This window comes from Copadichromis virginalis, linkage group LG22 (assembly GCF_057382275.1).
Source record: "Copadichromis virginalis isolate Kocher_CV1m ecotype Utaka linkage group LG22, C_Virginalis_male_GT1.1, whole genome shotgun sequence".
Lineage (NCBI taxonomy): Eukaryota > Metazoa > Chordata > Actinopteri > Cichliformes > Cichlidae > Copadichromis > Copadichromis virginalis.
Window position 1 is genome coordinate 19,214,029 of NC_140638.1, and position 17,775 is coordinate 19,231,803.

General features: G+C 42.9%; 1 protein-coding gene across 5 annotated transcripts; it reads left to right on the plus strand.

Moving 5' to 3' along the window:
- The first annotated feature begins 480 nt into the window (after nt 1-480).
- yrk (Yes-related kinase) lies at nt 481-17,415 on the plus strand. 5 transcript variants are annotated; one of them, XM_085445252.1, is made up of 13 exons: nt 7,433-7,476; nt 8,752-8,991; nt 9,168-9,270; nt 10,783-10,881; nt 11,022-11,125; nt 11,240-11,389; nt 12,317-12,481; nt 13,053-13,208; nt 13,839-14,018; nt 14,737-14,813; nt 14,906-15,059; nt 15,220-15,351; nt 16,144-17,415. In XM_085445252.1, exons 2-13 carry the CDS (start codon nt 8,775-8,777, stop codon nt 16,350-16,352), a joined length of 1,746 nt encoding a protein of 581 aa, XP_085301378.1. In that variant the 5' UTR covers nt 7,433-7,476; nt 8,752-8,774; the 3' UTR covers nt 16,353-17,415. The 5 variants fall into 5 exon arrangements, with proteins under 5 accessions (XP_085301376.1, XP_085301378.1, XP_085301373.1 ...); XM_085445250.1 differs by lacking the exons at nt 7,433-7,476; nt 13,053-13,208 and adding an exon at nt 481-848; XM_085445247.1 differs by lacking the exon at nt 13,053-13,208.
- Nucleotides 17,416-17,775: the final 360 nt, after the last annotated feature.

Below are 17,775 nucleotides of genomic sequence, written 5' to 3' on the forward strand. Positions count from 1 at the left end.
GGCAGTTTGGGCTAATTAAGTTACATTAACAAACCGCAAGATGGCGACAAAGGCTTAAAAAAACTTTTTGAAGGTAAGTTTTTCTTGTGCAACTCTAATTATAACGATGTGCCAATAACATCTGTCCGATTTCTGTTGAAATATGCAGATCACAGACAGAAAGGTGCCGGCACAGTGAGCCGCCACACTCCCAAAAGCATCTGCTGCACTTCTGCCTTCTTGCACGCGGATGTCACACATCTTATTCAGTCTTCCTGTCGTTCACACGAGTTGGCTAAACGTGTAGCGCACCACCTCATCTGAGCATCGTCCGCACGAAGAGACTGCAAACACTCCCCCAGCTGTGTGTAGGATACACTGTTGAAGAACCGGAGCGTTTTATAATCTCTCTTTTTTTTTTTTTTATCGCATTCTTTCGAGATTACAAAACAAAAATCTTAAAACTTTCTTATCGGTTTGCTTTATCGTGAGCTCAATTGCGCGCGCATTCCTTTAACGTTTTAACCAAGCTGAGCTCGTGACCGTAAGCTCAGTCTGACGCCATAGTTACCGAGAACACGCTCCTATGTATCGTTTCTGTTAAGCGTAACGACACTGTTGAACTGTCCGCTGCACGCACTCTCTTCCTATGTGGGGTGGACCTCGCTGTGCGCGTGAAGTTCATTCCGAGCCTTCCGGCCGAGGCGCGCGCTTGCCTCATCCTCTCGCTCTCAGGCAGCAGCAGCGCGCGGCTCTTTCACTCCCGTGTGTCCCCTTCGAGTCTCCCACGGACAGCGCTCTCGCTTCACCCACCTCCGTCCCCGAGCGTCCCGACTCGAGGATTGTCCGGAGTGATTTCTTTTTGTCAGGTAAGTTTCTGCTCTCTGTTCCAAAGTAAATATCAGAGCGGTGTAACACATCTGGCTTACTGTGTTTGAGACTAAAAAAACAAAAAGCGAACAAAAAAAAATGAAAATAAATAAACCAAACAGGTGCTTTACTACCAAATTGTGGGGTTATTCAACAGGTGGGCTGTGCGTCCTATTTAAACTTCAGCCCTATATGTGAGTAAATTCGCTTGACTCGAGACAAAGTTCAGCTGTAACGACTTAAAAGGATGCGAGCTGAATGCCTAAATAAGTAGAATATTTTCCACTTCTCTAATGCCACAGGGCGCTGTCGTTGATTTTGAGCTTCTGGTGAAAATTGAGAAACGTCGGTATCTGTTTGAAATAAAAGGAAGTTTGTCTACTTGCTATGAGAAGTTAATCAAGTGTGGGTTTACCAGTAGCTTACTTCCACTCTTCATGATAGACAGATGTCACAGAGGGTGATATTTAGAAATCAGACTTGCTAATAGTGCAATTTTTCTTTCTTTTTTTGCAACAGCGGAATTTACCAGAGAAATTGGTCCTCTCAAATGGATCATTTCCAGTATAAGACCTTAGTTATTGCCCTTTTAGCTTCTTCTTTTTCTTTAATAACGGCTTAATAAATCATACAGGCTCTGGATTTATGGTAAAACGTGCCTGGATAGGGTTCATCATTTAGGCCTAAACCCAGAAGAGACTGTTAAACATTCCTTCACTAAATGTGACTAATTGGCCACATGCCTACAGGAAACCACCTTGAGGAAAAGGTATAAGAGGTTTCTGTGGCTTTATCATAGCCTCATTGTTGGAGGTATATGCCTTTTTTTTCCCACCCCAATCACTGATCGGGAAGCTACAGATAGGTAACAGATTACAAATTAAAACGTTGAAATATCCGCAAGGGAGTTGGCCAGAAATCTTTTAGGGGCTGGACAGGGAGAAACAGGATTAGGCTGTCCAAGGCTGGACTTCATCACTTCCTGTTTCTTTACCAGGTCAGTTCCTGTCTTTAGCCTTGGAGCAAGGCAGGAAGGAAAGGGGCGTGGATGCGCTTTTTAGTGAGAAGTTTAGAAAAAGACATAGTCACATCGCACAGCTTTCTTAAGGACCGGAGAAGGGCCGTGACAGGTGAATACTCATACAAGATGAGGCCTGCAGCCTGATAGTCACACACCCCTGCACCCCTGCGGCGGTGTGGTCGAGTTGACAAGTTTCTGTACGTTTTCATCCATGCCGTCATCCGAGGGAGAGTCTTCATGATGAACCCAAAGGACCAGACAGTGATGCTCTATTTCTTAAGAAGCAGGCTGAAAGTGTTCAGCCTCAGTGCACGCAAACGCTCATATATGCCTCCAGCCGAGCCAGCTCGGGGCCTCTGTATCTGGAGGATATGATGACATCATGTGGAAACAGGACATCCCGATAACCGAGGCACCTTACTTTTCCACTGCTGCCTTCCAGCTCTGTCTCCCTGTGTTTAAGAGTGTGTGTGTGCTATTGTGTGTGTATGTGTGAGGGTTCAGTGACAGCTTGTTTCCCATTGTCCTATCATTCCTGCCCCACTCACACTCTGCATCCTGTGGAGTTTCCTGCCCATGGGTGAGAGAGTCAGTGGGGGGAGAGACAGAGAGAGAGAGAGAAAGGTGAAGTGCAAGGAAGGTAAAGAAAGAGAGATGAGGGAGAAGAAGGGTGGAGGCAGTCTAAGATTGGTGCAGAATTGGTGTAAGAATACGAAACACCGTGTGCATGTATGTGTGTGTGTGTGTTGCTACAGTGAGTTTTCCCGCTGGGAGCAGCTTATCTACAGTCCACTGTTCAGGAAAGGGTGTGTCCTTCAGATTTTAGATGTTTGTGAGAGTGACGATGGTGGTGGAGGGTGATGTTATTGTGATTCTGTAAGAATGCAATGAATGTGGTTTTATTTGCTTCCTTTAATTGTTCCGAGTGAACACACAGCAGATCTCCATTTATCAAAAGTAAAGGTGACCGTACTCAATGAAGTGTGACTTAGTTTTTTCAGGTGCTTGCAGTTTGACTACATTATATCCACTGATTCTCAGATTAACATTCTTAACTTAATCTCGAAGAGGAGACATTTTGCACATAAAGTTTACAGAGTGCTCAGTCGTCAAAGGAGCTTGCAGTCTGTCACATTTGGTATTTATTTTGCTGCATGTATTTTTAGATGCCTACGCATCTTTGCTTTTACTCGTCTGTCACGTAGACAAAGAAAATTCAGTAGTCTGAGAAAAAAAGGCAGAGAGAAAAAAAAAAGCAAAAGTAACTTTTGGGAAAGAACTCCAACCACCATATCTGGCAAATACCATGCATTGCTCATAGCATGGCTAATCTCATCCCATCGGTGAAGCGCGGTGGTTTATTTTCAGAGGCAGGAACAGGGAAACAGAATTGAGGGAAGAGTGAACGTAGCCAAATGCATAGGGGTCAGTGGAGAAACACCATGAGACTGGGCCACACCTTTCAGCAAGGCGACGATCTGTATGTCTTACAAACTGGTGGAAATACCCCTTTTTCTTTAGTTTGTGGCATAATCACGTATGTTTGTGTAGCATGCAGGTCTGTGGAACCACAAAGACTTTGACTAGCATGAAGCTGAATGGAATATAATGGACAAGTAAGAGCATTTTATTTGATTTAAGCAAGGCCTCTTAAAATAAAATAAGAAACTCAGAAGATTTATTACACCACATTATGTTGAGAGCTGAGTATACCTGCTCAGTAGTGGCAATAAAGAATGCGAATACAGGCATCTGTCTCTGTCCTTGGTTGGTCGAGCTAAGCTCAGATCTAAACCCGCTGAACAGCTGCAGAGAAAGGTGAAGATGCCAGTTTGTGGATGCAGCTCACTCTGCTTGCAGAGGTCTCCCAGGAAGAGCCTGGAGAGACTTACCCTGAGGACTGAAAGCTGTAATTTGAATACATTTGCAAGAATTTCTAAAAAGATGCCATTGACGTCTTTTACATCGTAAAATGTCGAATGCAGGAGTATTTTTACAGTCTGGTTTCTCCCACTCTGTTTACCTGAAGGTTAGTTTAAGCTAAAACAACAAAAGCAAGACCCAGAAATGCAGGTACGCAGGTTTTGAAGTCCTATTTCCAAGATTTATGTCTCCTGTCTGAGACAATGGAGATGAATGAAATTTAATCAGCAGTGCTCACTGCAGTTAGAGCTGGCATTAAAAAGTCATCAGGGATTCCTCTTGTTGTTGTTTCTTTTAAAAAAATTTATTGTCGACCTTTTTTTCTTTTTTTTTTAATGAAATCAAGTGAAAACCGTGTGTAACGAAACTGTACCGTTCCAATGATCGAGAGGGGAAATGCGGGTGTTTGGGCGAAGTAGCACATGAAGTGAGTGAAAAGAACTCGAGGATTTTAATATCTGAAACAGATATCAGTGATTAGCACATGGTGTAAAAGGCCCCGCTATTGTAGACAAACGTATCACAAACCAACACCGCGCTTCTCCCCACCAGAGGAAGTAGCTTCTCTTTCACAGAGTTTTATTATAGTGTCTTCTGTATGTTTGTCAGCTGCTATTAAAAAAATCCGCTTTGACATGCAGCACCCAGTCAGATGTTTAGTTTTGACACCTGCGTTTTTTAAAAAGAAGATGCAAAAAGAAAGTGCACTTATAGGATGGTCAAATGTGATGTGCTATGTGATATCAGAGTGTGGCATTTTGTTGAGCATAAGGTGAAAGGTTTTGTGTCTGCACATATGACTGACCTACTGATAATAATCTTGACACACATCTGGTAAAAACTGCAAGCCGTTCATTTTACAGCTGTTTCTTGCGTCTGCCGTCTCATTTTTTCATTATGGTGTCAAAGAGGAACTGGATTGTTTGCTGGATCGTTACGCATGCTGGTGTTTAGCGCACTCTCTGCTTTTTTTTACACAAGTCACGACATATATGCAGGGTATCAGTTTGACTCTGCAACCCCCACCTCACCACTCATTGCCAATACCACCAAACACCCACACTCATAGTCTGCTCTAGTACCTTCATCTACCTAATGGTAGACTGAAACCAAAACCCTGAATGTTATCACAAGGCAAAAACAAAAAAAAACAACAACGAGGAGGAAATACACTCGCATATGGGTTTGTGTTTAAATCTGTATCTTGACTGTGTCACTTACTGGTATGTAGGAGCACACTTGCGTGCCTTGCACCTCACTCTAGGCTGTGCTTTGTGCCGTGTGACCTCCACAAGTGTGTGCATGTGTTCTTTTTTTGTTTTTGTTTTTTAAATTAAGGTGTAAAGATGTACGGTCCTGTTAATAATCAGATGTTATTCTATGTGCAGAGAAAATGGCGGATGAGAGAGTGATTATCTAGTTGAGAACAATGGGTTTTGCAGCCGCCCTGCAAACACTTCCAGTATGTGAAAACCTATCTGTTACTGTATCAGTTCAACCTGTGGTCATCTGTCAGTCTTAGACATGCAGAAGAAGATGAGGTGAGGGAGAGGGCGAAATGGAGATAAAGATGAAAGGGAGAAGGGTCCTTTTGCATCCTCTGCCACTTCTACTTTCTGTGGACTGTCACAAAGAAAGGAGAAGCTGAAGGGAGGGTGAAGGGAATAAGAATGAACGACTGCTGTCGGAGGGGTGTGGGCATGGAGTAGACAACAGCAGCAACACAGAGGAAAGTCTGGGTGTGTGCACTGGGGGTGGGTGGGTGTTTGTGTGTGTGTGTGTGTGTGGACTCTGTCCTCAGTTTCCAGGAAAAGGGGGGAGCGATCACAGGGGTGGACAGGAAACTCAAACAGGGCTAACTTCCTGCAGCTCTCATGATGGCCAGCCTGATAGTGAATAAGTGTTTGTGTGTGTGTGCAGGATTGTGCACACATAGAGGCTTTGCGCGCTTTCGCTTTGAGCGCGGTCGTCTCGATGTAGGTTAGAACAGCTTTTGCTGCTTTAAAGATGGAGAGGTTTGCTGGGACAAACTTGACGCTGCTCACTTGGACCTCTGGTGTGTTTTCTGTAATGAAAGTAAATCACCTTTTTTTTGCTGCTGATGCTGCTATAACTTGTATTGTTCTCCCTTTGTGTGACTTCCCCCACATTCCTCAGTAGGTGGGGTGGCTGGAGCCTGGAGCTTTTTTCTTCAAAGGTTGCCAGTTTGTATCCCGTGGCCATTGTGTACACAGTTATCAGTCTGATAGCTACACCTAGCTGAAACTAATGAAGAGGTCTACAACCGCTCTCAGAGAAAACTAGTTGATGTGAATTATTTCATAGTCTTTTGAAGGCAACTTTGGGCACCACTGTTTAATCTTTTGACCACCGCATAATAACCAAGAAGGGTAAAACAAACAAAAAATTGCCATCTGAAGGGACTTTGCATTATATGACACTACAAAGATAAAACTCTCTTATTAGTGCGCTTTTATTGAGAACAGGGAGAAAAAACTATGACCAGGATGTGTGATGGTGGCCATTTTCTTCTAGTTGACTTGTAAAGAGAAAACAAGAACATGAAAAGCCCGACTGTTTGCTTTATGACATACAGTCCAAAAGCTAAAGCTGTCCAGCTCAGTGTAAATTAAATGGTTCCTACAAAACACTTTTCTGCTCCACACAACACGTCTCACTCACACACAGTCTTACAAGCACGTTTTCCTGCGCGCTTTCTATCTAATATTCACATCAGGAGAAACTCAAAGTTGAGTACCAGCAGACTAGAACAGCCAAGGATGGAACCACCAACCCTCTCTGATTAGGAGGTGACTTGTCCTACGTCCTGAGCCGCCACCCCAAAAGGAAACTGAATCTGGGACAGTTTTTCTGTCTTCTTTTAGTTATTTTGTGGCATTTAATGTGTTCTTTGTTCATTGACCTCCGCTACCTCTTTAATTCGGCAGAGGTTTCATATTTGGAAAAAATGACGACCTCTCGATAATCTCTGCTTACTCTCTAAAAAGGGAATAAGCATATTTCCCAACTTTTGAACCAAGCTAAGCAAAACTAATAAACTGCTGAGTGGTTCATTTAGGTTTTCCTAAAGAAATGATGTTGGAAACAACCTAATTTTTCACGTTTACATTCCTTTCTATGATGGTTTTTGCTTTGGCAACGCCTGACAGTTAGCTGGAAACTGGAAGTCAAGGTTGCGTACATTCGTGCTAATCAACACAAAGGCATTTCGCACTGTTACAGACGGTCACTTTGTGTCAGTTACTCTGCTGTAATCCTGACATTTATGGGCTTATTTCATCACATGCTCGAACAGAGAAAGCAGGCGTGTTAATGCGCATGCATACACTCACACTCACAGCTGTTGACCAGAGAGAATGGCTGAATACCCTCTCTCGAAACAAGCAAAAAGGGAAGTGGCTAACCTCACATCTCTCACTGTCTATCCTTATCTCGAGCTGTCTCTGACTCTTCTTTCTCTAACCTCTCTGCCTTCACACATCTCTTTATTCATGCTTTACCGCTCTCGAGGCTTTCGCTCACATTCTCCCCCACCTTTTCTGCCACTCATCCTCCCTTTGCCCCGCTCTCTCATTCCAGCCCTTGTCACTCACCTTTTCCCTCTTTTTTTTTTTCCAGCTGCGATGGTGATTGACAGATGATCTGACAGAGGAAGACATCAGGTGAGAATAAGTTAACTTCTCCTTCCCGCCCTACCTCCACCCCTTTTTCGCTTTCTTCCTCCTCTTCCTTGTTCAGGGAAGTTAAGTTTTATATTAAAATTTTTTACTTCTCTCTTTACAGTTCTCCATATTTTTTTTAACCCCCTGTATGCTGATTTGTGTTGGTTTCACTTTCTACTGATTTGTGTTTGAAGTCTTAGCTTGTATAAAAAGATTGTGGAAATTATGTAGGCGGACTTAAATGTGGTCTGTCTCTTTGAGGGCTTTTCAACGTATCGCTGGTATTAGAGATTGGTGAAAGTTTAAACAGGATTTGTGTGCAAAATCGTCACAGACGCGCGTATCTACCCGACATGCACTGACAGCCGTGTAATGCAACAAGAAAGTAGATGCTCGTGGTACGCGTCATATGTCAATATGGCGTTGCTAGCTTCAACGTTATCATCGTTATTAGCGCTGCCTGCAGTGCATGCATCAGCGTAAACAAGATGGTGCTATGAAGTCAAATAGTGTAAAGTGTTAAGTAGTGCAAAGGCAGTAAATATAACACCAGGTTTTTCCCTTTTTAATATGGCGTCATCGTAACGAGGTCAGAACAAGCATTTTGAGTGTAAGAGCATGTAGAGGTGCATGAGTAGACGACTCTGAAGGGGAGATGAGCCACATTTTAAATCGAGTAGAGTTTTTGCTTTTTATGGGCACTATTTGGGAAATTTAGGATCGCACCTCTTGGGTTTGCTTGCTTAAACAGTATAAGCTGTCTCGATGCATGCCCAGTCATCTATGTAAAGCAAATCCAAGAAAGTTGATTCTGTTCATCTAGATGTGGCATTTTCAGTGGGATAAAAATGTTTCGGCACTCATTCAGGTGGCTTTATAATCTGCTGTATCTGAATTTTTTTTTATTCCATAAAAATCAGCATCCATTAACAGGCAAGCTTTAGCAAACTTTACCAACAACAAAAAAAGCAAAATGTTGAGTATTCTGAGGGGATCAAACACTTTGGCCATGAAAACCACAGTTAAGGTCCCAGTCCTCCTAAAGGCAGCGATAGTCTGCAATGCCCACTTCCCAGGACATCTGCCCTCAAAACGCAAAAAACTCTGGTCTAGCCTTAGCAAACCTTTTCTCTTGCACATATTCACAAGAATGCAAGAATTTTTTTTAAAAGAAATGAAAAATAATGAAAAGAAAAAAGAAGATTTTGACTTCTCACATTAAAAAAAAGTTGTGTCTTGTTACTGTAACGCTGCTTTGCTGCGTTGCTTTCACAGACGCCGTCTCCGTGCTGGTTATCATGGGGTGTGCCTGTTGCAAGCAGAAGAAGTCTGCCAAAGAAGCAGCAGACATAGCAGATCTGTCTCCTAGCAACGCAGGTGGGAGCTCCGTGGCCTTGAATCAGGGCCGATACTGTCCTGACCCGACTCAGACCATCCCGGACTTCAACAAGGGCTTCTTGTCCAACAGCGCATTCCCCAACACCAAAATCAACCAGCGGTCAGGAGCCATAACAGGTAGAGCTGAGCCTGTGTGTGTTTGTTTGTGAGAAAGATGAATTTACAGTCCCTCTAAACAATTAACATCGTATTAGCCCTCCTGCTGTTTTTCAGTCTATGTCTGCACTGACATATTCAAAAGACCTTGACGATACCGTCCAATCATTCTCTTTCTTGTTTGAACACATGTGCAGGTGGTGGAGTAACTCTCTTTATAGCGCTGTACGACTATGACGCCCGCACTGAGGACGACCTCACTTTCCAAAAAGGAGAAAAATTCCAAATTATTAACAACACGTGAGTATACTTTTTTTTTTTTTTTTACACATTGCTTTAATGAAAAACAAAGCGGAAAAAACCCCACATAAATATATCTCCATCATTAAGAAACACGACAATCTGTGTCAGGAGCTCATGAAACAATGTTAATGTGATCTGTGTTAAAGGCGTTAAATTAAATCACTAAGGACTTCTGAGAGGTAATTAATTTTGTTTGCATACATTAAATACCACAGGCTGCAATTAAATACCACCCATTAACACCGTGAACTGCCAGAGGTCTCAGCTGCTGCTGGCAATGCTGACAATCTTTTGTTCTTGAAAAAAAAAAAAAAACACTTTGCCCTGCTCAGAAATCCCGAATCCCATTTATATGATGATTTACATTCAGACGGGAGTTTTTGGGGTTTCTTTTACCTAAGTTCACACCTAAGCTGCTAATCTTCTTTCCGATCTATGCTTTTAGTTTTGCTTTTAGTTACGGTACATGAAGATCCTTTGGTTTGCTAAAAAAGGCTAATTTATCTTCCCTCAAGAGGTTATTTGCATTTTTCACTTCATCAAACATAACCACAGCTGCTCCCAGCAGGCATTCACTACAACTCAAAAGTTTGGGGTAATTTAGAATCATACATTTTTTTTCAAAAGTAACATTGATGAAAAATGTTTTAAATGACAATAAATGATTAATAGAGTCACTATTCATAAATTAATATCTGTTTTTGAACCTACTTCGCCACCACTTCTGTGTTCAAGTGTTTGTGCTTGTGTTAAAAAGCCTGTTTCGGTACTTTTAGCACAGCCCAAAATAACTAGAAAAGCTAATCCGCTTCAGCGGTCGTGTGTTTGATTAGTATCACAAAGGGAAGTTTCTTTCTGACACATTTCTGTATTGTTGATCTAAGAGGAAAAAAATCAATGATGTGTAACACACTGCTTCCTTTCAAAGAACAGGGCAAACTACCTTTGACCAGAGTGTTAACAAATGAAAGAAATGTGAGACTGCAGCGCATAACTGAACAAGAAGTAAAGTACGTCAGGGTCTCTAGTTTGAGAAAACGATGCCTCGTATGATCTTGGCCTGCAATATTATTACACAGTACCTGTAAGAGCCATATTGTGGTGTTTTGTAGAGGCAGTCGTACACACTGGGGTATAAAAAACTTGAATTTTTGGTGTTTCCTGCTTGGAATCACCTTTGTTTCTCAGCATTGCTCTCTGAGAGAGGGTTTTTTTTAAGGGTTATATATACATATGGCAACTGAATTGAACCCACAAAGGTCGCTGTTTTAGACACTTAGCTACCGGGGTTATATAGGTTTTTTCACCAGCACAACATAATTAGAATGAAGGTTTCTGTAGTGGCTTTCTTATTAACTGCCATTTATTTCTGTTTATTTTCATGTTATTTTGCATAAAAGCTACAGATCTTTCTTTCAAAAACAGTGACATTGCTCAGTAACCGAAAACCTTTGAGCACTGGTGTTTTGCAAACGATGAATTTTACATGTGCGTGTGTGTCTTTTGTAGAGAGGGCGACTGGTGGGAAGCTCGCTCTCTGGACACCGGCAACTCGGGTTACATCCCCTCCAACTACGTAGCTCCAGTGGACTCCATACAAGCCGAGGAGTGAGTTCACAAGCAGTAGCACATGCCCTGTTTGAAGCGAGCGATTATGCTGTGTGATTGACATGTAGTCTGAAGGCAGAGATCAAGCGAGGGTTTGCCATTTTCTGTGGGTGACCTGTGTGATGTTGTCGTGGTGACAGGTGGTATTTTGGGAAGATGGGAAGGAAGGATGCGGAGAGACAGCTGCTGGGTCACGGCAACCCAAGGGGAACTTTCCTCATACGAGAGAGCGAGACCACCAAGGGTGAGATGGCTACACACACACACACACACTCTCACTCACTCACTCACTCACTCACTCACTCACACACACACACACACAGATCTGAATCCTCTCCCTTCTCCCGCCTCTCTGCAGGTGCTTACTCTCTTTCCATCCGTGACTGGGACGACAACAAGGGAGACCACGTGAAGCATTACAAGATTCGTAAGCTAGACAATGGCGGCTACTACATCACCACCAGATCACAGTTTGATACCGTGCAGCAGTTGGTCGTGCACTACCAAGGTAACAGAAATGCAGGAAATGTGCACTCCTTTCTGCCTTTCCTTCGGAGTGTGAAAGCATTCTTTTGCTTTTGCCTCTTCGGCTTTAAACCTGCATCAGCAACATTTACAATCTCATTCTGTTCTGTGCCACTCAAATGCTCATAATTAGAGCATTTGAGTGGCACAGAAAGTAGGTGCAGTAACCAAAGTACTGCACACGTGCAGCACTGTGGTGCCTCCATTTTTTTGCGGCTTACGTTGCTTTACTCTGCAGATTCGTGTTTTGAATAAAAATTAATGATGGATATTAAGCTTTTAATATGATTGTTTTACCAACTTCCTTATCAAGTTATCAAACTGAGGTAAACCTCAACAGCCGCAACATTAAAATGGAGTTTACACTTTGGCGTTTCATAAAAATGACGTACTATGTTTAAAATACATTTTGATATGCCTCACAGTTAGGAAACTTGTAATGATGTGTTTGTGAGACATGGTTAATCATATTTACTTTGTTAAATGTATCTGAGTGCTTTAACCACTGATCACTGCAGACTTTTTAACCTTTTATTTAGAGTTTGTGTAACAAGAAAGGCTCACACCCTGTACTTCCTCTGTCGGTATAAATCTGCCCCCTAGTGGCTGCTACTGAATTTTTTTTTTGCAGTTTGTGATAATCAGAAGCCACCTGACAGTTTTATCAGCATAACTCAAGTGTCCCTGTTTTGCCTTTTTGTATCTACACATGCTGCTGCTGTTCAGAGTGTCTGTTTATGTCTGTTGTGCTGAATTTCTCCTTGCGCCTTTAGTTTTCGGTTAAGTTGTCAATTGCATAAGCGCATAAGCAACCTGTCTTGTTCTTCCTTCATCTCTGCACCTGCTGTTTTCTTTTCCTCCTGTTTCCTTTTTTTTTGCCTGCCTGTTTGTCTCTCCCTCTCGCTCTCAGAGAGAGCAGCGGGACTGTGCTGCCGTTTGATTGGCAGCTGTAAGCGGGGCATGCCTAAGCTGGCCGACTTATCAGTGAAGACCAAGGATATGTGGGAGATTCCCCGTGAATCTCTCCAGCTGATTAAGAAACTGGGCAACGGCCAGTTTGGAGAAGTCTGGATGGGTAGGGCCAAAGGGGAGGGGATGCGTGTGGGTGAGAGGAGGCGAGATAACAACAGATGCACACCAGAATGAAAACACATTAAAACTGCAGCAGTCACATATAACACGTAAGCGTTTGTTGAGTTCGAAGAACATCAGTAAACATTTCTGGTGTGAGGAGCAAACACGGTAAAGCCCTGTGATCTGTGTTTCTTGCTCTCTTCCTGTATCTTCAACAAATACACCTGAGGATCAGACCACACAGACGTAGGAACGCACACATCATTGTCAGATGTAGTCTGCACCTGTTTTTACATTTTCTGAGGCAAATACTTAATAAATTTTTTCAAAAAGTGTGTTTTACATCCAGGTGTGTAAAGTTGTTCTCCTCGTCCCCTGTGACTGCATGTGCATGTTTCATCATCTCACTTCACCTCTTTGTCACCTCTCCCACCCACCCTTCTTCCTTCCATCTTTCCACCCACCACTTCACCCCCTTTTCTTCATCCATTCTTAACCCCCCCCCCCCCCCCCCCATCTCCACCTTCTTGCCACCTATCTCCTCCTCCTCCTCCTCTTCCTTCCTTACTTAGGCTCTAATGACGGGCTGTGTTATTACCTGACAAAGGCCTGTCCCAACTCCACCCCGCTCACCATGGGTCTCGGGCGGGACGCCTGGGAGGTACCGAGGGACACGCTGGCCCTGCAACAGAAGCTGGGGCAGGGCTGCTTTGGGGACGTGTGGATGGGTGAGACCGACGCCGCCAACCTCTGACACCCTCTAGAGGCACAGAGGGAAAGCTGTCTGTCATTGTCCTTTGTAGTGTCTGCTGCTGTCCTGTGGCAAACATTGTTGGTAGCACTCATTGTCTGCCCTGTTGATGGCCATTTATGTCAGTGTATGTGAGATAGTATGTGTATTCCAGTTGAATTACCTGGCATTGCCAAAAAGATGTTTTTGCATTTACACTTACGGAAATTTCTGTCAAATCCCAGCGTTTTGGCTTTCTGAGCCGTGCAGAGTTTCTCCCCGAGGCCCGGCCGAGCTCTGTGTCTGTCCATGTAGCTCAAGTGCTGCTGGTTTTGACGTAAGACCAGAACCTCCCCCTTCCCTCCCTCTTCATCTCTCTCACACATCATGCATGCTCTGTCATATGCATGCAAAATAGCCTGCATGTTGTGTACCTGTTGTCACACATACAGATATTTATATCAGGCAGATATCTACATCTGTATGTGTTGGTGTTTGTGTTGTCATATTTGTTGGGTACAGTGGATGTACAGTATATGCACCCTTCCCCGTGTCACACTGACATAAAGACAGGTGCATTCGTCCAGGTTCTGAGGTGTGCGCTAACACACGCTTTTCTGTATGCCAGGCATGTGGAACGGCACCACCAAGGTAGCGGTGAAGACTCTGAAGCCAGGAACCATGTCCCCCGAGGCCTTTTTGGAGGAGGCTCAGATCATGAAGAGACTCCGTCATGACAAGCTGGTGCAGCTCTACGCCGTTGTGTCTGAGGAGCCTATTTACATTATCACTGAGTTCATGAGCCAAGGTATCAGGAAAAGTAAAACCGCCACGTGTGGTTGACACACTGTAGATATGAAATGCTGCCCTTACAGCAGGTAGAAACCTCAATGAACATTTGAACGCCCCATAAATTGGACTGGCTTTTACTTCCCTAAATGAGGTGACAAACCTCTGAATTTGTCATCATAATACACCGACAGAGCAAAATAATATACAGATATTACCAGGATAAACGTATAAACAAATAACAATGGGTAGATTTCTTTAATTAAGTGCAGTAGTTCTTGGGAAATTAAAGCTGGTTCTCAGAAACTCCCTATCTAGTAATGAAATCTTTCTAGTAAATAAATAAATAAATAAGTAGACCACACTTCCAGACCTGCACTAATAATTATTTTTAATTGGCTGCCACTCTAACTTTCATCCATCTTTCAAAAGGACATTTTTCAGATATCCTGCTTGCTTGGCATCAAACAAACTACCAAGAACAAAAACCTAAGCAGTCACCAGCGAAGGCTTTCACGCCACACAATAATGAATTAGCAGAAGGGATGGTGACTTAAGGTGGCACTGTGTGAAGTGGAAGGTCAGAGTTAAGGGCCCCCCCCACCCCCTTGATTCCCCGATAAACAAAACGCAGAATCCCTACCAAAACCAGATTCTCTTTATTTTTCTGGACCGCAGCAGGTATAAGAGTCTGTCGTGATCCCACCTGTACCTCACCTGTAACTTTTTTAATTTAGGAAGTTTGCTGGACTTCTTGAAAGATGGAGAGGGGCAGAGTCTGAAGCTGCCTCAGCTGGTCGACATGGCTGCACAGGTGAGTTATAGTCAGGCACACTGGAAAAAAGAAAGAAAACAGCTTATAATCTACCACAGGTCTGAGCACCTGTCGTCTGTGTGGGTGTGCAGATTGCAGCTGGAATGGCGTACATCGAAAGGATGAACTACATCCATCGTGACCTGCGAGCAGCCAACATCCTCGTTGGAGACAACCTGGTGTGCAAGATCGCCGACTTCGGCCTGGCTAGACTCATCGAGGACAACGAGTACACAGCCAGACAAGGTAGCACGATGTCACATTAACTGTGTGCGCCTAAGAAAAAGAGCCACACTCGCACAATGCTGTGATTAACAGTTTCCTTCTGCCTCCATGTCTATATTTTTATACACAACCTATCCTAATTATATGATTATGCATCTCCACTGTGTTGCCATGGTTTCAGGGGCGAAGTTCCCCATCAAGTGGACGGCTCCAGAAGCTGCGCTATATGGACGCTTTACTATCAAGTCAGATGTCTGGAGCTTTGGCATCCTACTAACCGAACTCATCACTAAGGGACGTGTGCCATATCCAGGTACTGCTCTGTTTCTTAATTCACATGCAGCAACAGGTTTTTCCTTATCCACAGTGAAATTCCCAGGGGTTATTTTTCATCTACATTCTTAAAATTTTTTATACACTATCAACCATCTGGAAAAGCAGTCTCAAAGAAACCTAATCGCAGCGGATGAATGAAGAATATCTCTAAAGAACCTGCTAACCTCTTGTGTAAACTAACATGCAGCTTATGTGCTTCCCTGGTACTGTATGTACCACATGGAAAAACCAAACGGACAAAACATTTATATTTTAAAAAAAAAATAAAGAAAGAAAAAAAGAGAAACCAGAAAATTACTGCCAGTCTGGCTGTGATTACAAACCTCTTATAGAGGGCTGTCAAAAAGAATAATTTGAGACTAATTGAAGAGCACTAATGTGAGGGGATCATAAAGTTCTGTGACTCCACTCGTAAAAATTTAAAACCATTCCTGATTGAAATAACAGGTCCGTAATGCTCACTGGATGCCCATCAGTGTGCCTTTAAACTGAATTTTGCGTTGATGAAAAAGCTGAAGTTGCCGGGGGCCCACAAAGATTGTTTTGGCACGTGTCATGGTTCAAAATATACAGACCCCCCCAATGGACAGACCTGTTTCACTTTAAGACCATTCACATCTACTATGTAAAGAATTCCAGATGTTTATGCACCATTTATAAATTACAATACTGGAAGTGGTCAGATCTTTATTTTCTTCAGAATCCATTGGCACTTTTGTCTCTCTCTCTAACGCCAACATTCCCGCTCTCTGCATATGTCTCTTTTTAGGAATGAACAACCGTGAAGTGCTGGAGCAGGTGGAGCGGGGCTACCGGATGCCTTGTGCCCCGGGCTGCCCGACCTCGCTCCATGAACTGATGCTGCAGTGCTGGAGGCGGGAGCCTGATGAGAGGCATACCTTTGAGTACCTCCAGTCCTTCCTGGAGGATTACTTCACCGCCACAGAGCCACAGTATCAGCCCGGAGAAAACCTGTGACCGGCACACGTGTAGGGCAGGCGTGACAGCAATACACTGATGGGCACGCTGTAGTACTCATACTCATGCTCTCAGGGTATTTGACGTGCATGTACCATACAGGACACACACACGTACACACACATATAAAAGATTCATATTATTATTACTTTGTTGTAACTGTTTAAAGACAGTTTCCCCTCTTCTGTCTTTGTTCACTGCAGTCTGTTCAGGACAGATCAGTTAGGCGTGTTGAAGAGTTGGAGCTCTTCTGGTCAGGCCTTGCAGTAATGTTGCTTCACTGTGTAACCATGACAACAAGGAACTGAAAGAAGATGTAGATGGCTGTGTTGGGGTTGGGGGGGTGGGGGAGTCGAGTGGATACATGATCTGTTCAGCTGCCATATACGTTCAGGTCCTTTGATTTCTCTTTTTGAGAGGAGCTAGATTTTACTTTTCGCCTGAGATAAATATGTTGTAAGAGAAAGAACCGCAGGTGCAACAGGTGATTATCACGCATTGCTTTAAACAGTCTCCAAAAGCAGTCGAAAATGAACCTCATGCCCCTATGTGGTCACTGAATAGATTATGTACATTGTGTACTAGGTTCTGTGTTAACTGAACAGAGATCAGTTTTTATCTCTTTCTGATAAAAAGAGCTGCTGAACTGATATCAGAGTCATGCCTGTTTCCTGCTTTCCACCCTATCGCCAATGTGTGCCTTTAAACTGGTCAAATGACTGTTTTCAAATAAGTACCTTTAAAACTGTGCTATGAAACTTTGAGGGATGGTCAGGAATGCGCTTTATTTGTCTGATATTTTGTATGGCAATTTTGTATGGATTGTCTCTTTTGTTTGTTTTAATTTAACTTGGATATATCTGTGCATCACAAAGATTTCTATATCTAGTTAACATGTATACAATTTTCATCCTTTTGGGAGGGCAGGGCAATATGGTATCCATAACAGGGGAAAAATATATCAGAGGACTGTGGAAGGATGGTGTCTGAAATGAATGTAAGCTTCATGATGAGATTCCCCTGTCATGTCGTTGTAATAAAGATCAGATATCTTTTTTTCGAACATGTCTCTGATTATGTGTGTGCTTGGACACTTACACCGTCATGTCGTCACACTATGTCTTTTTTTATATGCATATGTAAAATGACATGATTAAAAGCAAATTTCGAGTTACTGTCAAACTTCTGATTGAGTTGAAAGGCAAATTTAGTTCTTTTAACTATTTAACTTTATTAATTTGGCAACTTCTAGATTCAAATTAAAAACAAACACTATACTGAGACATTTTCCTTTCACTTTATTATGATTTCAAACACACGCCGAGAGATTTCGTTTTTACTAAATGGGCCTACCAGTTTATATTATTTCCACAAACTGCTTTGTAAAAGGTCTACAATCACAGGTGAAAGACACAAACATAAC